The sequence below is a fragment of the Contarinia nasturtii genome, unplaced genomic scaffold (assembly GCF_009176525.2).
Source record: "Contarinia nasturtii isolate CC-2019 unplaced genomic scaffold, AAFC_CNas_1.1 Cnas_scaffold_993, whole genome shotgun sequence".
Taxonomy (NCBI): Eukaryota; Metazoa; Arthropoda; class Insecta; order Diptera; family Cecidomyiidae; genus Contarinia; species Contarinia nasturtii.
In genome coordinates, this window is record NW_022198340.1 from 2,868,407 (window position 1) to 2,890,334 (window position 21,928).

Sequence of the window (21,928 nt, forward strand, 5' to 3'; positions counted from 1 at the left end):
TATTTTTGTATGTGACGCTCTCAAATTGTAGGAATTTTTCAAAGGCACCAACTCTCAGGCTACGTGTTTTACAGACGAAACACGATTTTTTTTTCGTTCATCACTTTCTCTCTCGCACAGTCTCTATTTCTCTCTATCTGGCCGGTTGCGAACCGATTTTCGCACAAACACATATTGTTTTGTCAACAGCAAACACAGTGTGTCTGTGTATTGGTCGCAAATCCCGTCGTTGAGTTGAGCCGATCGAAACGAATAAATATAGCGTGCACATTGACTACTCTCGACATTAGTCGTGTTAAACACACAAAGTTTACAACGGTGTTCTTACCGCGTAGCGCACAACAATTTTCGCTCTCTTCGTTAGTTTATTTTGTGTGTTCGATCAGCACATTACATACACAGTGCTCAATTTGTCACATCTGACTCTCGTTAAACAGTTCTTGTTTTTATTTTGAAATTGTTTTCTTTTTATATCTGTTTTTTAACGTACATTTTTTTAAACTATCATTTGACGCGAAATAAATTCAGTGAACGATCAATTAAAAAATTCTTCAATCAATTAAAGTTGTCAATTTGCGAAAAGAAGAAATAACCAAGAAAAAAGAAGAAGTGTGAAGCATTTGTTAGCATACTAAATGGTAATAATTTGATAATTAGTTCATGTGTCACATAGTTTTATTCGGTGTCAATCGCATTCTTTCTCACTTGAGAATGATTGACTTATTAGATCGATAAATATGAAGAATTATATGAAAGCTATGAGCTCGCTTTAGATCTAAATCGTGTATTTGTCACAATAATAAACACCTGTAGAATATAAATGTAACGCGTTTATTGACTTCGTCATGACTGAATGCATTCTTCATTGTTGACGGCGCTAGATAAAAATATTGCATTTGATCATTGGCCGAATATCAGTCATTTCGCTGATTCAACTTTTGCATCGTTGTGCGTGGTTTGATGAGTGTAAAAAGAATGACATATTCGTGGTGTCGGTTCGTATTTATAGCATATGTGTAAGAATTTCGGTCACAAATACCGCGTCTCAGTGCCAGTACTTTTCCACCCAGCTCAAGTGGCCCATTCACATACCTCAGGGCGTTCTCGTAATCCGATTCTCAAGAATGATTTTATTACGACTCGGATGATATGTTACGGCTATAAAATAATCTCTCTTGTTGACTGTAGAGAATTTATGAGTGAAACTAAAGTAGTCGACTTCCTAATCCATTCCGAAATAAAACGATTAAAGTGCTTATTTATTATTCAAAAACAAACAAAACGGTTTATCAAAATTTAATGTTTACATTGTGTGCATGTAATGATTCTTTTTTTGTCTTTTTGATTCACGAGAATTATGGCGCGAAATGTTTTAGCTATTATTAACTATTTGAGTTAGATCGTTCGAACGAAATTGCATGTCATTTCGTCGACAGCCGACGGGTTTTCCCTTTTTATTTCATATGTTCCGCATTTTGCCAAGAAATTCAATAATGTACATGTCGAAAATGAGACAGTATTTAAGGCGGATTTCCTAGGCATACATTTTTCGCATTTTTTTTGTATGACTGCAGTTTTTTTCTCTTTGTGCTTGCTCCAATAAATATTCATACTTTATAAAGTATAAATATATATATTGTGATTCAATTTCCTATGTGTTTTTGGGCAATTCCGTTCGCTTTATCGTGTTTATACGTTAACTGCGTTCCAATGGCCTGTACATTTTAAATAACGATTCGAAGATCATATGACCAATTAGAAATAAAAAAAAAACCCGTTTGAGAAAGTCACTTTACATTTTATTGCTTCGTGCAAATTCCTTTGGTATTTTTTTCGTGTCTGTCACCGCGATTACTCTTCATTCCCTCCTTCAATCGGAGTTCCCTTTCTGTCACTCAAACTCTGTCGACTGTCTGGCTGCCTGAACCTGAATGGACAAAAGTCCTAGTTCACCTTGATTTAGGCTGAGATTGTTAATCCATTGACGTTCAGCAAATTAAAAAAATATGATGTAAATATTTATTCGTATAAAACCCGTAATTTTTACATTTCATCTCTGGCAAGCAATCTCAGTCTCGTGTAACTCACAAAGAATGCACTCTATTTTGAATGAAACAAAATCAGATTTTGGCTTATCTCGCGATTGTTTTCTCAATCCCCTTGAAACAACTTGTATTTTTGTCGTTCATTCAAGTTGTGTTTCTAATCACGAAACAATCTTATGATTGACAGTTTTTTTCAATAATCATGACAAATCAATTAAAGGCCATTGTAATTGGCGCTTCATTGTTTTGAAAAAAAAAAAAAAATTGCATGTGCGCCTTTTATCTATAACAATTTCGCCATTTGTCACTTCACCGACTCTGTCGGCACACAAATGAAATGCAGTAAGAGGTTCGTGATTTCGGTTTCACATGCTTTTGATTGAATAATAATCGATGACTTGATCTGATTACGAACCAACGTACATAGTTAATTTCGCGTCGTTTTTCAATGTACAGATATTTTACGGATGAAAGTCTGTATACAATCATTTCAACATTCGTAAAATATCATTTTGAATTTCCGTTTTTTTTTAACTTTTTTAATTTAATTTGTATTATGAGAATTTTTTCACATAATTCGCGGTGCGCTGTTATTTTTATCGCTCAACTGCAAAATCAAAAAGCACTAAATTAAATGCAAATAAAAATGATCTTTTCTCTCTCTTTCCCTCACTGTTTTTCTCCCTTTTTCCTTTGGTTTAAATTTGCGCAGTTATTCGACAAGGGAATCAGTCAAATGTATCAGTGTTGTATATTTGCAGAGTACTGAGTACTCTGTCAGATAATAATTTTTTTTATTTTGGCTCAGTATTTTTTTTTCTCTTTCGTAATTTGCATTACCAATAAAACAGTTAACAGCCAGAAAATTGGCTGTAAAAATAAAAAAATTGCATTTCGCCTCTTTTTTCGTGCTATAAGCTATAGCAAAGCGACAAAAATTGAAATTGACAATCATTAACAGACACCAAGACATATGTCTGTGCGCCAGTTCTTTCCTCATTCGGTCCAACATCGAACTCGACAGATTTTATTTAATTTCAAGTGCATTTAAAATCAGTACTTTATTACATTACGATTGTGACGCGGTAACGATGCGGCATGAGGCTCAATTCAATTCAATTTGATTTATAAAGGGCGTTCGAGGCCGTCTATATTTTACAGATCCAAAAAGCGATATATTGTTTTTTCGTTCAAGTAGAGTGTTTATTCGTTAATTTTTAACATTCTCGGCAATTCGTCGTTTTTTTTTTTATAAATAATTAACACGAATGACGTTAATTGTGGGCATTTATTTTATTTTGTTTCGAATGCGATTTTTCAAAATTTTGTATTTCTTTCATTAATTATACCCTCTGCGAATGGTGTCGCTTTGTCATCGAGTGAAGTCATCATCTTTTGAAATTTTGTCTCATTCAAATACAAAAATATGCACTGAATAAACAAAATTTCAAACAACAGAGACAAAATATATTATGAAGACTCTGAATAAGAGAGAAATAACATTTTTTCGAAATAAAATTTACGTCTGCTTCATAACAATGAAATATCGTATTTTTTTTCTGAATTCAAAGAGATTCTCTCGCGCAAATAATCTCATTAAATAATCGCCAAACAAATTAAAGTTCATATCTATTGTGCGATATCGAATTTTGTGCTCAGTCGAATGACCGTAAAACACACTGAATTCATTGGAATTCACACAGAACAATATAGTACGTTGAACGTGTTGTTTTTTTCATATCATACACAGTAAATAACAGAAAAGCACGTGCAACGATCACGATTTCGTATCTGAAAATAGAAGAGAGTGCGAGAGATCACATAAATCATATTGCGTAATTATTCTAAATTAATGTGCATAGCACACGCAAATCGCAACGATTTCCAAGCGGCTACTGTAGTAGCGAAATTCGTAAATACAGTTTCGTTTTCAAAAGTTTTCGGTTTCGCGACAGCAACGCGAAATTTTGTTTTCATACCGACCAAAACTGTTCACATTTCTAATATTAGAATGTAGTATTCATACTTCCGCACGATGTACACATAAGCTAAGCGCCACGTGATTATTGTCTGCCGATAGTTTCAAGAGAAAAATTATTACATTTATTTTTAAAGACAAAAAATTTTCAAGCATTTTCTTGTGTTTGTGGCACTGTTTTGGCATATTATGTAATATAGCGAAAAATGTCCATCAGAAAAGCATTGAAAGCACGAAACTGAACGTGAACACAGAAGATCATATGTAAAATTGGAGATGTTGCGCAAAAACTGAATGTAATTGAACATAAATTGTTCTTAATATCCAAATTGTATCCATTGAATAAAAACAACAATTCGAATACCATCGTAAGCAATTTGTCCACTTATTCTATTTACATGGTGAATTAAGTCAAGCAAAACACGTTCAATTCCATTTAAATATTTTCGGGAAGTTAAGATTTTCGATGCGAGCATGCGTGCAATTACGTTTCGTTACTTCATTCGCCATTGTTCTTGATCAATTAAAATTAAGTGTCGCATGAATGTATGCTTCCTGTAAATTGCTTACTTGTACTTAATTGACACGTTTGCGTCCGCAAAACATGATCATAATTCATAATTCAATTCCCGTTCTTTGATATCTTATATCGCATGATAACATTGCACGTTTTTAGCATATTTTTTTTCATCGTTGATGATTTGTCGTGATTTCGACATGGAAAATAAATTAACATAGTTAATACCGGAAAATATAATTGCAAAAGATCAGACGTGTCCAATGGTTATGCCACTATTTTTCAGCACTTTACCGTGTCTTTTTGCTCTTTGCTAGTGACTAAGTTGACACGTTCAAATAATAATTTCGTGAATATTAGCAAATCTGAATTGAATTGTTTGAGAAAATTTCTTTGCATTATTTCTATGTTTACGAATTCTTCTAAAGAAAATCGGAAGAAAACTGATCAAAATATGTGTTCCTTATTTTTTTTCGTTGCAGACACACAGATTCACTGACTACAATAGTTGATTCAAAAAATTTAACGAGATGACTAAACAAACTAAAATCGAGTTGGCCGAAACGTCGGCGGGAAGCAATTATACACTGAACAATGGCTTTCTAGGAGGTAAGAAACAATTAAATTAATGTGTGAAACATCTAAAAATAGATGGCAGTATAACTCAAATAGATTGTAAACATCAAATAATATTTCCGCTTTCTAATGGTAACCGCATAGAAATGTCGTCAAGGTTGCAAATCATGGATTGTGAAAATGGTCAAAGCAATGGCAAATCAAAGAAGCATCAGTACGATCGAACGGGTCACGAAACAGGTGGTGGCGGTGGTCATGGCATTCAACCAGATCATCCAACATCGTGAGTGTGAATTTTATCACCGTTTCACATTCCATTCGCCATTAGTTTGAGCTCAGCTCATTGACCTTTGGATTTAAATGGAATAGAAAACATAAACATTTTTCAATCAATGTCAATGTTCGATATATTTACAGGTATGCTGAAACATTGATGCATCTATTGCGTGGCAACATCGGAGCTGGTGTATTTGGAATGGGAGACGCATTCAAAAATGGAGGCATGGTACTCTCGCCCATATTAACAATGATGATTGGGCTAGTCAGTGTCCACTGTCAACATGTATTGGTAAGGGAAATTGAATGCCACCGCAGGGCAAACAAAATACACATATTTGCCATACGATTTTCTCTGAATGTATAAGAAAACTTTGTAATATCATCGATATGTCTCTTTCAAACAGATGAACTGCTCGCAGAAGATGCGTGTCATACAGAGTACGTCACCAGAAAAAGTTGGCGATGCTGATGATCCTGATTTTGCTGAAACTGTTGAATTATGTTTCAAAAATGGACCGCCGCGACTACGTTCATTATCGGGATTCGTTAAGAACCTAGTGAATTTTTTCATTTGTTTGACACAAATTGGATTTTGCTGCATTTACATCGTGTTCATTTCGACAAATTTCGAACAGGTTGGTGTTGTTCATTAAACGTATTTCAATATTCAATCCAGTGCGAGTTTAACCTAATGTCAAACCGTCTTACAATTCACAGCTATGGAATTTCTACGTGCCAGGTTATCAATACGATTACACGGTGAAATTTACAACGATTCTACTACCAATTTTGGCCATTTCAATGATTACCCAACTGAAATACTTAGCACCATTATCGACAATAGCAAACATCTGCATGGCCACTGCCGTTGCGCTCACATTTTACTTTGCCTTCCAAGATTTGCCGAACATCAGTGAACGGGATACCGTTGGTGAATTAAAGAATTTGCCGCTTTTCTTCGGGACTGCTATATTCGCCTTCGAGGGAATAGCGTTAGTTTTGCCACTAAAAAATGCAATGAAGAAACCAAAACTATTTGCACGTCCATCGGGAGTTTTGAATGTGGGTATGGTATTTGTGGCTTCACTGTTCGTTGTCTTTGGATTTGTTTCGTATTGGAAATGGGGCGATGCAATCAACGGAACTGTTACGCTAAATTTGCCAGCAAAAGACCCGTGAGTTTAACAATGACACATTTTTTACATAACAATTATGATTAATCGAAAAATTCTCTTCTTTTTAGATTGGCACAAACGGTGAAATTAATGGCATCGATTGGCTTGATGTTTACGTATCCATTGCAGTTTTTTGTTGGCATTCAAATCATGTGGTCGTCAATCGAAGAGAAGTATGGCCCATTGAAACATCCACTATACTCACAGCTCGTGTTCAGAGCCCTACTCGTGTTATTTACATGTAAGCATTTCGAATTCTCATTCAATTTCATTCGTCTAATGTTTTATTTCTAATTTTCTTTTCAGTTTCGATAGCCGAGGTTGTGCCAGCTTTGAATGCATTCATCTCGTTAATTGGTGCACTGTGTTCATCGGGTTTGGCATTGATATTCCCGCCACTAATTGAATTGGTTTGTGCATGGGCCACACCGGATGGACCCAGTGCTCTTCTGCTCGCAAAGAATTTGCTAATTCTTTGTTTGGCTATGTTTGGTCTCGTCACCGGAACATACGAAAGTTTGGAGAATTTAGCCAAAGCCTTCCGTGCTGGAAGCAGCTAAGAACATATCTATTTTTATTTGCGATAGTAAACCCAGCTTAAAAGCGGGTTCACGTGATAATTTCGATTGTTTCAATGAATGAAAATCGCGAGAATATTTTTACGAACCGAACCGCCATAGTATCATTGTATCTTTCAATCATTTGTTAATAGAGTTATAGAGTTTGCGTTGTGATTAATGACAGGATTAGAATCGGTCAGACATACATAGTCATAGCAACGGTGATATCAGTACCTTTTATCAGTATCGTTAGTGTCTTTAGCAGATAAGTACATTAGCTCATATCATCGATTACAATTAACTCATACGCGACAAAATTGAACCAAAACAAAAAAAATGTCTCACAAATGCCTACATTAAGCATATTTAAGACATAGACATATAGTGATTTCAATTGTAAAATTCTAGAGAATTTAAGTGTAGACAACAATTATTATTTTATTTTATTTTATTGTGAGAACGATCAAATCGACAGGAAATAAAAGCATGAAATGAAATTACGATCTTTCATATTCATATCATGATTCTGCAGAATACACTTCACTTGTTAAACGGTCTTTATTTTGTATTCGCTCTAGCTTGTGTGGTCGGTAGATTTTTGTATGGACTACAAAAGGTAAGAAAATGAACACAAGGTATTTCATTGACCAGGGCATACTTCCATTTGGTTTTAAACAACAAACAACCAGTTCGTATCATTGCAAATATGATTGGGTCATCATGTCACATTGGATTTTGAAGCGAATTGAATCACATCATGTCTCTAACAGCTGCGGATGTGTTACATATACTACACACATCTGCTCAATTCATTTCCCCTTCGCGTAACATTAAGTCAGATCTCAACATGTATACTTCATTCGATTCAGTCATGATTCTGCTTTTGACAACAACATACAGTCAAAGTTAAACTAAATAACATCGCAGTTATGAATGACTCATTTTCTTTTGCTGAAACGAGATTCCTTCTAATAAAAAATAAGCACAGACAGTTTTTTCCACATTTTTTTTGGAATCACGTCAAATCAAATCGTAAGTATTTATTTTTGTATTAAAGTGTAACAAAAAATCGAAATCGGCGTTGCTTTGGCTTATGCGTTTGAATGTATATGTATGTACATTGTACATGTAGATCGTATACTATGCGCACTCTATCATGAACATATGGGTATATGTATACTCTAACACGTGTATTAGAAAGGCATATGTGTATACGGTTTTGTTTACATTGAGAAGATTTATTTTTTTGCTCACTTTTCCTTGTTTTCAATCCATTTTAAGTATATTTAAAAAATATATTTATACAAAAAATATAATAAATATAAAAACATCAATGGGAAAAAATAAATGCAAAAAAAAATCAACCAGAAGAGATTTGAATCCCGATTCAGCAAAAGGAGTAGAAAGAATACCAGGAATGGCAGGTTTTCCATGAATACTATATCCCCTATTGATTGCTCTATGTATGTTCGGTCGTCCACCAGGCCGGTCTATTTAGTTGATTGATAGAATCTTGATCCCCCTGGCTTTGAAATATGTGACAAGACACCTCATATTCAATGACTGACCTTTTTTAGTTTTCTTCCTCGATTTGTTTTCTTTTGACTTCGTAAAATGTCGCGCATCACCCAATCCAAAATATATAGAAACTTCTATTTTCGCAGTACCTGAACAGTGAAAATCAGTCAACAATTTCTGGGTGTCCGGAAGAAAATCCCAATCTATATGATCTGATCATATCTGTCCATGGTTAAATGCATTTAACCACTGCTATACACATCACTATATTGTAATCAATCATCCGCATTTGTGCTATGAACTCAATAAAATCAAGTTCAAAAAGTCTCTCTGGAGTATTTTATTTTATGATTAAGCTTTATATAGGTCTTTTGCAGTCAGTGCAGCATCAATGTAAGTATTTCTATAGATTAAGCTTGCACATGAAGACCTTCTGTATGTCTGTTCGTTTGTAAATAGAGTGAAACTGTTGAACGTATCGTACATATCATCCCTGCATTGAGATAAAAGATCGAATGATACTCGTAATTAATCTTGCCAAAAAATTCATTTGAAAAAAATTAACAAAAATCTCATTCAAATTCGAATTTTATTTCATCAAAAGAATGAAAATGATTTCCATAAGTATCTCTGTTTCAACATATTAAATGAATTTGAATTGATGTGCGATGTGTTGTGGTGAGTATAACGTCTAATACGTATTTTACAGATGTCGCACCGCACACCGATTCACGTATATGTCATTCGTTTAAAATAAATGTGACAGAACAAAGCAACTGCTTTTCGCGCGGAGCAACATTCTATTCACGGATTTAATATTTGGTTAAATTCTATCAACAAAGAGTATTTGGGTGAGTTTTTTTACTTGGATTTTTGGGATACCTTATAATATCACGGAATTAATTCGAAAAATCGAACATATTTTCAACAGGAATAGTGTAAAATCAACACCGTAATTTGCCGGTATAACCAAAGATACCCATACTGTTGCACAAAATCGTGAAATTCAATTAAATAAAATGCAAAGTCCGTTGATGTCACCGATACCAGTTTCAACAGCATGTCCGCAATCAACACCGCGGCCAGTGAACACAGTCGAAATGGAGTGTAAGCGAATATGTGTGGTTCGTTGCTTGCGCGCTGTCACCTGCAATGTGTTGATGCAGCTTTTGTTGTTGTCGCTATTTTTGCTGTTCGTAAATTTTAGCATTTGGCATCCAATCGATTGGTTGGTGCAAACCTTCCGAGTAATTATATCCATTTATACCTGGCTGTACATCACCCCATTGATCAGTGTTGTTATTGTGTACGGCATTTTCTTGGGAAAATCATATTTGAACGAGAAACGCATGTACCGCAATCGTTTCATGATTATTTACAAAACAACATTGCCAAAGTGTCTATTTTTCACGCTGCATTTTCTCATCGGAATACTCACAACATGGTTGTATTCACGATTTTTGTCCGACGATTATCAGACGCTATTTTTGGACCGTTCCGAATGTACAACCGACGATTACAAATTGACATCCAGTCAGGTATGCGTCAATGAAAAATATGTGCTGATTTCATTGTGCGGATCACTGGTGGCGATATGGTATTGCTGGAAAAAGGATCCATCGAATGAATCGTGCGAATTTCCAATCATTCATCAAAGTAAATATCTGCGTGCTCGTGCTTTTTTTTATTCGGTGCTTTGGACGACATTGATTCAAGTTTTCGTTCCGGTCATTTTGTCGCACGTTTTCTACAGTTTAATTGGACGCTTTCCATTCCAATGGTTTCTGCGACGATTGCTTCGCATTGAATTCGTACTCAACGGCAATGTACATGTGTACGACATTAAATTGATGGCCATAACATGGATTTTATCAACGAATATTTTAAGCAATTTACATTTGATGGCATTTTTATTTCAAGTATTTTTGACACAGCCAAAACTATTCCCCATCGAAGTTGGCACGCTAAATGATGGCAATGCGGTATTCAACAAACAAGAAAGCAACGACGTGACTCTTGTTCAAGCACTAGCCAACACTAAAGTGCCAATCGTACGACAATTGGCCGCATTGGATTTGTACAAACTATCCGAATATGGTGATTTATATAAACGACGACAACAGATATTTGCGCTATCATTGCCCGGCGGTCATCCGTACAATTGGAATGCATTAAGTGCACAATGTTTGAGTTTAATCAATTCATTCAACGCTGAGCTGCGTACCGCGATAAGAAATTTGAAAAATGGCCCACAAATTAAATTGAATAATAATGCATTGCCAGCACAAGTGAAACACATGCCATTTTCATCGAATTTTCAACCACAACCAGAACCGGAGTTTCGTTCATCGACACCAACACCAACATCAGCCACCGAAATGGCCGAAAAAATCCGAAATCGTCAGTACAACGAAAGTTGTGGCATTCGTAACATGTTAACACCAATGACACCAACTGAAAACGAACATTTACTATCACCAATCCGTCCAATTTCGGATCCATGTGCACGCTTTAGCCAAACAATGGGCATTTTACAGGAGAAAATGCAAAGTTTTAAAGCAACAATTTTCAATTTGCCGGGCATTCGATTTCTATTTGGTGAAAATGAAATGGCACAGCTACAGGCTATCGTAACCATTTCAAGAGCCGATGAAATTGGCTGGATCGTTCAAGGCTTATCATCGATTGCCGTTCATTCGTTGCACGAAGACCGATACGGTGTGGTACAAATGAATTTACCCGAAATCATTACGACGTTACTACAATTACGTGAGAGCATCAATCAATTGCCACCGAGCCTGTTCAACGTTAATAATGTGTCACCGTATTTGCGAAGCTTTCAGTCAAAACCAACCGGTGCCATTTTTCTACGTAATGCAGTCAAACGCAGTCTGTACAATTTATGCATCACATTCAATGAATATTTACCCGAATTGGTCACGAGCACAAGCGATTTGCGCATCCTTAAAAATTACATCGACTTTTTAGAGGCTTGAATTGTGTATTTTTCTTCTTTCATTTATTGTAATAATTATTATTAAGACTTAAGTTATGCTAATCAGGTTGAATTTATCAATTAAAACATTAATCCAAATAAAGACATTTTTATGAGCTGAAATGGAATCTGTATTCTCTTTTTAAAAACATAACGAAATTAAGAAATAAACGAGAGGTTTTTAAATAAATGAAAAAATGCAGCTCGTTTTTAAATGAAAATTGGAGAAATCACTATTTGGGTAGAAGAAATCTGAAAAAAAAAAATGCTTAGTTGTCAATAAAATATTCGAACGAGTCGTGTAGGTAAAGCTCATTGCGAAACATTGTTTACCATTATTATGGAGTAAAAAAATGCTTGTTTGCGGGAAAAATGGAATTTTTGCCAAACATTTAAGTATCTGCATTATGAGTCGCAGTAAACATCTGTATTGGTTGATTGAGTCAGGGTTCAATATTGCGACACCACAACGGTAGAATTTTTTGAATATTATCCAAATAAAATCAATTTTTTCTACCATTTTCTTTACAATTTCATATAAAAAATAAATCATTTTTTTTTCACTAATCCCTTTAATATCCGTCTCAAAATCAAATTGATGTGGTAAATTTCCACCGTCATTGTTCATTACGTATTTGATGTTACAGCCCTCGTCCCTAGTTTGACAGTTCAAATATGGCTGAAAGTTACACAAACAAAAGTGCTTTTTCGTGTCTAGCTTGCTGTAATCAGTCGAGTTGAAAGAAAAAAAACTTCTGACAAAATTCTTTGAATGGATTAAATTTCATTGACGTATTAATAATTGTGAGTGTTAAAAAATTGTGTGATATCAATCACATTGTGTGAAATGTATCCGCATAAAGGAGCATTTCCACCGATGGGCGCTGCTGCACCGAATCTAGCACCCACCAATATACCAATCGGTGATGGAAATCAATGGATGTCACAAAGTGCATACCAAAACATTGATTTGGACAAAGTTGACTGGGCTGTATTAGCACAACAATGGATACATATGAAAGAATCATGTACAATTGGCGGAACAAATGAACCATCAATGCCATGTGCACCGCCGCCGCCTCGTTTTACCAATACCATTAGTAGCAACAGCAATGATTATGAAGAACAAGGCGAGGCAGCGATGGAAATCGACCATGAAGACGAACAAACACCAAATGACAGCATTATTAATGTGACGGCACCACCGCCTCCGACAAATATTTTCCATCAAACATCACCGCCAAACAATTGGAATTCCGAATCGAACTCCAATTCACGCGGTCACCAGAAAAATTGGAATCGAAGTAAACAAACACAGCTAAAACAATTTAATGAATTGCATTTTCTAAAAAATGGTTAATGTTTATAATACAGAAGGGAATCGTTGGGGTTCATCAAAATCGCAACGCATACCACCAGGTGGTGATGGTTATGCGGCGTCAGGTCAAGTATTTAATAATGCCAAACAAATGGGCAGTGTCTGGTCAACACCACCGGCTTCGGCCTCATCATCGACAAATATGCCGCCATTCATGCACATAAACGCACATGCCAATGAACAATTTAAAATGCACGGAATGGATGCAAATTCAAAATCAGGTATACAATTAGAACAAATAGGTTTAAATGCAACGCCAACACTAGATGCGGCACAGCGTAAAACCTTACCAGCATGGATTAGGTAAAAATCAAATGTTACATCATCATATATCCAATCTCTCTGTTCGCATTTATTATGAAAAATCGATAAATTGTGAGCTATTTTTTCTCTCTCATATATTGACCTTCTGTCGTTTGTTATTGCAATTCGTCAACTGCATCGCTCGTACCGACCACTTGTATTTACCACGTCATTGTTGATATGTAAATCACATTCATTCACACAACTTGCTCTTCTCCCCACGGCACTAAACGCCACACACGCACACGCACACAAATGTGACGGTGTGCAACAGAGATGGTTTAGAAAAAATGGAGCGTGAGAAACTGAAGCAGGCGGAAAGAGACCGTGAGATGAAGGAACGAGACGAAAAAAGACGACAAGAAAAAATCATCGAACAAAATCTTTTAATGCAACTCAATGCCAATGAATCGTCCCCGAAATTACCCGCCAAAAGCAAATTTGTATGCAAATTTTATTCTTATTCACACTGTCTTTCTATCACTGTGTACTTTTCAAATCGATCAAATTCGAATCTTTTTTCTTTCTTTTTCATTTATTTTGTACTTGCTAAATTCTCCCACACATATTTTATTATTTTTTTTTTTTTTGCTTAAAATTACATACATACACACATACTTCTTTTTAACCATAACAAAAACCAATTGTTCAAATTGCATCGAAAGGAAAGTGACTCTGAATCAGACTATGATGAAACGGTAAACAGTGACTATAGTGAAAATATGACAAGAAAAGCAAAGATGGTAACCGGTGGTGGTGGTGGTGATGAACGAACAACTGTGGTTAGTAGTGCAAATGCAACGAGCTCCGATTCAACGACAGTGCCAACAACATTTAAGCCACATCTTACAAAAGCCGAAATTTTAACCGAAATTGTAAGCGACAATTTAATCCGATTTCGCTTGTGATTTGTTGTGGCGCCATACACACGCACACAAAAACAAAACAAAATATCAAAACGATGATTTGCTGCTCATTTATGTTGCCAATCAAATGTGTTTTTCTTTTTTTTCTTCTTTTTTTTCTCTTCTTTTTTATGGGTTGCTCTTTATTCGGTTTTCCCAAACTTTTTACCATGTGTCGCCCATATGTAGATGCTTTCGGTACGAAAAAATCTAACCGAAATTCTGTTGGAAGTTACGAATGAAGAAATTTACGCAATTGCTCAAGACACTCTAAGTAAAGTACGAACAAAAGGTCAGAACAATTTACAATTTAATGACAATTTTGAAATACACACACACAAAAATTTCATTTTATTTTTCAAACACACACGATTCTCTTGAGAGAGTTATTTTACCTCGAAATTCCAGACTTATTGAATTGGTTTTATTGTACAAACCATGTGAACCAAAAACAAATCAAATCAAATTCTATAATTTTCATTTTCGTATTTTCTCAAATTTTGCAATATCAAACAACTCGTTTTTCGTCCAAATTAATGATCTAAATTTTAGGTCGTAAAGCTCAATCCGTTCAAAAGAACGCATTAACTGCAATTACTCCAGCACTTGGTAAGTTAATCACATTTCAATGCATCTCATTTTGTCAACACAAAATATAGTATTTTTTTATTTGTCGAATTATTTCTCCATGGTATTGGTTAAAATTCACAAAAAGCAAATATTTCATTTAAACAAAAACAAATTTTATTCGAAAACTACAACCATTTTGGAGATTTCCTCGGTTCGATTGACTGGGAATCGAAACATCAACCCACACCATACGGATATGAAAAATAATATTGCCTTGTTTCACATTTCATTTAGGATTGGTCGTGTATGATGACAGCGATGCATCGAGGTCAGGCGATGAAAGCGATTCCGATGGAGCCAACGAACAAAATGCTAGCGAAAATGATTCGGATAATGAGATTAAGGTACTAAAATTGACCGTTTGCTCTATTTACAAAGAAATTTAAATGAAAACTAATTGTGTCTTTATTTATCATCATATGTAGAGAGTGATCCAGAGGCGGAAGGCAGCTTTTGAGACAAAATCAGAAGAGATTGAATCATATTTGGCTGAAATTGAAGAAAGAGAAAAGCAATGGCTTGATCGGGATGATTCGGTGGAAGAGCAAAAAAGTTCAAACAATCAATTATCCGTCCCGAGTGCAATAAATCCACCAAAAAGCAACGAAATTCCTGACATCCCACGAGAACCTCAAAAAATGCCAAATGGTATGGCATTCCAAATGAAATTTAAATACTCACCACTAATCACATATTTTGTGTTCTTTTTCTCTCATAGCCTCAAAATCCGAACGTAAAAACAGTCGATTCAGTGATGTTAAGAGTTTAGTGTACAATGTGGCAAATAGTCAAATGGCAAGTGCTGCGTCATCTTTGATTCGACCCGATTCTCGATCGTCGGCGACTGACTCAAAAAAACATGAAATTGATAAAAGAGATGTGAACAGCGATGATTCCGATTCGTCACAAAAACGATCCAAGCACTCATCGTCAACATCATTCAAATCAAGTCATCATCGTAGCAAACGGGATCGCAGTCATTCGCCATCGTCGAGTCGACGGCACAAAAAATCGTCACGAAGACGTAGCTCAAGCAGCAGCAGTGAGCGTAGTAGTTATTCACATCATTCGGGTCGATCTCGGAAGCATTCACGTCGCGACCGATCATCGTCTGACGATCGAACAAGCAAATCAAGCCAAGGCAGCCACAAACGTGATAAATATTCTAGAGAAAAAAGCTACTCACGAAGCTCTCATAGCTACAAACGTAGTCGCCATTGAATAATACACACTCATTTTCTTCTTATTAAAAATTGACGCATTATCTCAAAGAGACTGTTTGTTTTCTTCACAAATCAGCTGCTCAGCTACGAATCAACATTTATTCCGAACAACGTTGACCTGAACGATTTTCTAATGAACATTTATTTTAAAATGTAAAATAAAATTTCTTACATTTTAAAATAAAAAAAATATGCAACTTTCAAGGGAAAAGAAGAATTGTTCATAAGAAAATTGTTTGGATTCGTTTTCTCATGAGATTTTCAAAGATAACAAACAAGCTGATGAGAAATAGATTGAGCAAGCCAAATTGAATAAAGTGTTTTATTGTTAACATTAACTATCACCCCTCTTTATTTTTATCCAATTCAGTTTTGATTAATTCCTCAAAATCATCTCAAAGTCAATGAATTAAAAAAACTATATATAGAAATTCGAATTCACGCAACTAGTTATTAAAATAAATCACGATTCATTGTATTCAAATAATTGTGTTGACTGCTGCAAAGACTCATACAGAAATTTCAAGTAGAGATTAGTCTCGTGTTCTTCTTTTTCACAAAATTGAATAAAAAGACGAGAGAAAAAGGCAAGAAGAATGGAAAGACTTCAAATTTGTATTATTCATATGCTTCCATTTATTTTGTTACTCTTATTCCACATCAAATCACCTATAATAAAAACATAAAAATTCCTAGGAAAAAAAAAACAAGAAATAAAAATGCAACATGTTTTTCGCTTTAACATTTTGAGTTTTTTAATTTTATTTAAAAAATCGAGCATATCAAAAATATTTGGTAACAAAAATTGTGAACTTAAATATTATTGAACGGTGGAACTAATGACACAATTGGGGACTAATTATATTGATGTTTTTATCGTTGAAAAAAAAAATCGTTAAATTTTGAGAAAATTCATGTTATAAAATAGACCTGAAATGTTTACCAAAATATTTTTCATCAAAATTAAACAATTTTTTAAATGTTTTACCGTCATTTTTTTCACCAATGAATAACGTCAATATAATTAGCATCGAATTGTGCAATTGAGTGTTTCCTTACTTAATATCCATTTCTTTAAACTGAGTTTGAGCTTTGAGAACGTCTTCGTCCACGGTGATATTGTGTTGGCTGATAATTTTTCGAACTTCTTCACCAATCATATTGACTTCCTTTTCCGCACTCTTAAGGGATTCATCGAATTCCTCTTGTTGTTGCAAAAATTCCGTCAGATCTGTCTTTATAGCGGCCAATTCATTTTTGTATTTATCTATGATTTCTTTTGGATCAGCATTTTTGTCGGTGATACGATCGATGACATCCGCCAATTTGCTCTGTAGTTTTCGAATGCCAATGTCGATTTTTTGGGAGTCTTCAATGAGTTTTTCATTTATTTCCACATTCATGGTGATTGCTTTTTTGTTTTTAACGAATTTTTTTTGACTAAAAATATGTTATTTTCGATAGAAGTGTGAGTGTTGACAGTGAACCGCTTTTAAATATAAACGAATTCATAACAAAAGAGTTTGACATCTAGTAGTCGACGCAGGGTCGGACATTTACGTATGGTTGGAATGCGTACTTTATGCGGTGAAGTTGGTATGCGGTTCGGTGAGAACATGCTCAATTCCAAAAATAATACAAAATATCAGAAGTTATATGACCAATTATTTGGGCACAATTTTTTTAATTTTCATCATAGACGAAAAGTAAACGTGAATAGTTTTGAGGGAGAATAAACAAAAATCAAGCGAGTCAATGACCAGACTTACCTTAACAATATGGACAATCACATGAATTAAGCTTCAAATATAAATTGAATGGTCATGAACTTATAAAGTCAATTTTGTTTTGACAAAAATCAAAATGAAAGTAGAAAATTAAACTCAAATTTAGATAAAGCTTCATAAGCAGTGAATGCCGAAAGAATTCTATTCATTTTATTCAAGTCTTATCACCCATTGATACAAATCAATCGAATGATATTTTCTTCGACTGATCAATAACAGTTCCAAACAAATTCTCGTCACTCACCAAATCGGTCGTCTTGAAGCCTATAAACAGAATTTCTCAAATCAATTTCATCACTTCATAGTGAATAAACAAAAGTACTTTGATTTTGATTTCAAAAACAGAAGATGTTTATTGAATGCACATAAATGTTTTTAAAAAAAATCCAATTTATTTCTTCATCATCGATCGAATGTTGTTAAAATTCAACGCTTATGCGCTGTTTGAGTTAGGACCACGACGGCGACCGAATCCTTGGACAACATTGACGAATCGTCGGTTGTATTGGATACGTCTCTTGGCGCGGCCGGTCTTCTTCTTTTTCTTTTCTTGTTTTTCAACTTTTGGTGTTTGTCCCTTGACTTTACCGGCACGAGCCAATGAACCGTGCACTTTACCTCCCAACAATGGAACGGTCATGTCCAATTCGAAGCTGCTCAATGAGCTGGCTGGGGTGAATAAATCCAAAACGGTGCCTTCGCATGACAATGTGAATTCAGCAGCATCCACTTGTTCCAAAGCGGCAATTTTGTTCTATAAATTTCAAAAAAAGAAATTCAATTAATGCAAATTCATGTTTTCGGATAAAAAAGGCATCGATCGATGTGCATGGAAAAGACGCAATAAATTTTCAACAATCAATTGCACCTTCATATTGTAACATAACCTCAATTTTGCGTCCATCGCAAATGATATTTCCGATATTTACCTTGATTTCGGCGACGGTTTCATTTTGTTCAACGTCCAAGACGTGGCATTGGTTTCCGCGAATGTGGAATTGCATGTTGATTGATTAGTTTTAACTCCGCAACTGAAAAGGAAAACGAAACAAAGAGACACTTTTAGTTTTTGTTGTACAGGCACAATGTATGGGATTGAATGTGTCACACGTGTTAACATTCAAAAGTACATAAATATTTTTTCGACGGAAAATATTCCACAAAAATCTCAATCCCAATGAAAAACTTTAATTTATTTGTAATTTACGCAATGAATTTCGACGATTTTCAGTGGTTTTTGGATTTTTCGCACAACAATTATCAGGAAAAAGTGAGAGAACGAAAAAAATGTAACTAACCAGCTTTAGAGAAGACTGCAAAAGAAAGATGGCCACGGAATGTCAAAAATAATTGTACGATATTGGGCGCTGTACGAACGAGATTTTCGAGAGTTGAGTTGAATTGGTAAATTATGGCTCGTTCAAATTACACAAAAGGAATTATATTTTTTTACAAATTTTTTTCATCCAATTTTTTGGAACCAAATAAAATGAATTTAGGAATGAAAAAATATTTTCAATTTTTTTTGTTTCAATTTTTTTTTAAATTATTCAATTTTATTTAACAACACAATGTTTTGCAACGAGTGATTAAGGTGTATCCACAATACCGATGCAAATGAATGACGTTCCATTGTAGCGTAGTTGCCTGTTTGACACCTCAGCTGACTAACACGAATTTTTTTTCCATACCATACACACATATTTCACAATAGAATTTTTGTATTTTGGCCTTTATACAAAATTGCATCGATGAATGTTTACTACTTTGAATTAAATTGAGGGAATTTAAGCAGTGTTTTGTGTGAATGTTGAGTGAAAAAATGTTTCTGGATATTTATCAAGTGATTTGGCACATATTACAGTTTATCTTCGACATTGTTGATATCTGTTGTCGGCTGGTCACATTTGCCAAAGCAAAATGCAAACACGTTCAACGGCGATTTTACGGCGAGGATTTGTCCAGTGAAAAGCATTTTATTGAAATGAATAAGCGAAATTTAACCAAAATTCCAATTCATTTAGCTGTGATATTGGGACCCGAATTGCCCGATTTTCGGGCACTATCCAAAATAATTATATGGTGTCTATCTACCGGTATCCCAAATATCACATTTTATGATCATAGAGGTAATTTCAAAGTGACTTTTATTTAGTCCGGTAATCGTTTGATTACATAAAGAGTTTGAACACGTTTTTTTTATTGAATCGAACAAATTTTCTATTCCAACAGGCATCTTAGTGTCAAACAATGGCAAAGTATATGACCATTTATCACGGTGGCGAAAGGATAACGATAAAATTTGTTGGAATACATTTAACGGCGATATTTGTGGCAGTCAAGTGGTTTATAAAAATGGTTTGAAAAAGGAGCTGTCGGTGAATTTCGTATCGCCGCTTGAATGTAAGCGAAAAATTGCCGACGTGTGTCGAACGATGGCAACCGATAAAAGTATTCAACCTGAACAAATTACAATCAACAGTGTGCACGAACGATGTGCTACAATTATTAGCCCTGATCCAGACGCAGCCATTTATTTTGGTGATGTTTGCAGTACATACGGTTTTTTGCCGTGGCACATTCGACTCACCGAATTTTTCCCAATTCAATCACAAGACACGATGACCGTTTACTCATTTATGGAAACATTATTCAAATTTTCAAAATGCGAACAACGGTTTGGTTACTAAAGTGCCACTCACAAAGTTATTTAGTTCCAACATATACACTTATGTAGTTTAATCTAGTAGATAACGTAAGATGGATTAAGAAATACCGAGAAATGCAGAGTTAAAGATGTGAACAAAATCAAAAAGAAGTATTCACAACATCAGGTAGAGCAGATTCCAACAAAACTTGAGCAGATCAAGCAGAGATATACGAAAAGACTTTGTAAAAAATTATATCAATGAATTGAAAAAAAAAATGCTGGATTTATGTTATTCAATGAAAATACCATAAGCTTAAATTCGGTCTTAAGTTTTGATTGAAGTCGATTAATTGAATCGAGATTATTTGTAAGGAAAAGACAACTGTTATTAAATTTAACAACAAATACACATGCCGAAATAATATATGAAATTATTGCCATTTTTTTGTATTATTTATTCAAATTAGAGTGATTTCCAGTTTCAAACGTCAGCATTCATTTGAAAATCATGCTTTATATATAAATCGCATGCAAACTTACAAATCGTGTTAAAAAAGCGTCGTGTATCTAACAAAAAACCATGAAATACCGCTGAAATGCAAATCGAGACACTATTTTTACCTCAAATGCATTATAATGTTCAAATAGAGAGATATGTTTCTATATTTTTGCTTCGACACAAATCACATGTCATGCAGTATAAACACGGTAGTCAGTATGTGGGCAAATATATATAATTCAAGCTGTATTCATCCGTATGACAGTAAAAAAAACTGGTGTTCGAGCCATGATTTGCACAGCTGAATGCAAAAAATAGAAAATAAAACAGTGCAAATGCCACAAATATGTAGATTTGACACGTTTGAGAGATTTCATTCAAATTGTCCAAACATTGGTTATTTCAATTCAAATTTCGATGTGAAAACACCTTTTGAGCTTGATATTTCCAAATATTACCATATCTCAAACACATTAGCATTGTGGCACTGTGTGATTATTTGCGATTTGAAGCTATTGATACGTAATATGAATAACATTTGAATTTAATTTATTTTCAGAGATTGAACTCACTGTATCAACTGAATTTGAACACATTACATTGATATATTACTTTATTACCATAGCAAATGCACTGTATTTCACCAAATTTTTGAATCTGTCACTTCTCACTTGAGTTTTCCACAAAAAATTGTATATATTGTGACAAAACAAATAAAACACAAACTCCGCTTCACATAAAATTCATCACACGTGCTTTAAATTTCTCTGAATGATTGTTTTTTAAACCACTTGATAAATTGCAGTACATTGAACGCTTCAGAAATATTCGACTTGAGGCGAACTAATAAGAAATATTCAAATCTCTTCCTCGATTTGTGGCAAAGTGAGAGATTTAACTGGAGGAAATG

General features: G+C 34.6%; 5 protein-coding genes across 5 annotated transcripts; 4 read left to right on the plus strand and 1 right to left on the minus strand.

Moving 5' to 3' along the window:
- The first annotated feature begins 299 nt into the window (after window positions 1–299).
- LOC116343414 (proton-coupled amino acid transporter-like protein CG1139) lies at window positions 300–7,627 on the plus strand. The gene is made up of 8 exons (XM_031771441.1): window positions 300–638; window positions 5,023–5,149; window positions 5,261–5,399; window positions 5,534–5,684; window positions 5,800–6,030; window positions 6,113–6,570; window positions 6,639–6,811; window positions 6,877–7,627. Exons 2-8 carry the CDS (start codon window positions 5,071–5,073, stop codon window positions 7,128–7,130), a joined length of 1,485 nt encoding a protein of 494 aa, XP_031627301.1. The 5' UTR covers window positions 300–638; window positions 5,023–5,070; the 3' UTR covers window positions 7,131–7,627.
- A 1,778-nt stretch (window positions 7,628–9,405) lies between these two features.
- On the plus strand, window positions 9,406–11,766 carry LOC116343197 (nucleoporin Ndc1). Its single transcript, XM_031771131.1, has 2 exons — window positions 9,406–9,499; window positions 9,580–11,766. Exon 2 carries the CDS (start codon window positions 9,668–9,670, stop codon window positions 11,642–11,644), a length of 1,977 nt encoding a protein of 658 aa, XP_031626991.1. The 5' UTR covers window positions 9,406–9,499; window positions 9,580–9,667; the 3' UTR covers window positions 11,645–11,766.
- Window positions 11,767–12,327: 561 nt separating this feature from the next.
- On the plus strand, window positions 12,328–16,420 carry LOC116343205 (arginine/serine-rich protein PNISR). Its single transcript, XM_031771144.1, has 9 exons — window positions 12,328–12,947; window positions 13,018–13,324; window positions 13,599–13,767; window positions 13,990–14,199; window positions 14,419–14,521; window positions 14,782–14,838; window positions 15,094–15,203; window positions 15,285–15,507; window positions 15,578–16,420. The coding sequence occupies exons 1-9, from the start codon at window positions 12,491–12,493 to the stop codon at window positions 16,078–16,080; spliced, it is 2,139 nt and encodes a 712-aa protein (XP_031627004.1). The 5' UTR covers window positions 12,328–12,490; the 3' UTR covers window positions 16,081–16,420.
- A 1,776-nt stretch (window positions 16,421–18,196) lies between these two features.
- On the minus strand, window positions 18,197–19,221 carry LOC116343289. The gene is made up of 3 exons (XM_031771275.1): window positions 19,168–19,221; window positions 18,799–18,900; window positions 18,197–18,623 (listed from the first exon to the last, which is right to left on the minus strand). Exons 2-3 carry the CDS (start codon window positions 18,871–18,873, stop codon window positions 18,303–18,305), a joined length of 396 nt encoding a protein of 131 aa, XP_031627135.1. The 5' UTR covers window positions 18,874–18,900; window positions 19,168–19,221; the 3' UTR covers window positions 18,197–18,302.
- Window positions 19,222–19,527: 306 nt separating this feature from the next.
- On the plus strand, window positions 19,528–20,953 carry LOC116343288 (dehydrodolichyl diphosphate synthase complex subunit NUS1). The gene is made up of 2 exons (XM_031771274.1): window positions 19,528–19,998; window positions 20,102–20,953. The coding sequence occupies exons 1-2, from the start codon at window positions 19,677–19,679 to the stop codon at window positions 20,557–20,559; spliced, it is 780 nt and encodes a 259-aa protein (XP_031627134.1). The 5' UTR covers window positions 19,528–19,676; the 3' UTR covers window positions 20,560–20,953.
- The last annotated feature ends 975 nt before the right edge of the window (window positions 20,954–21,928 follow it).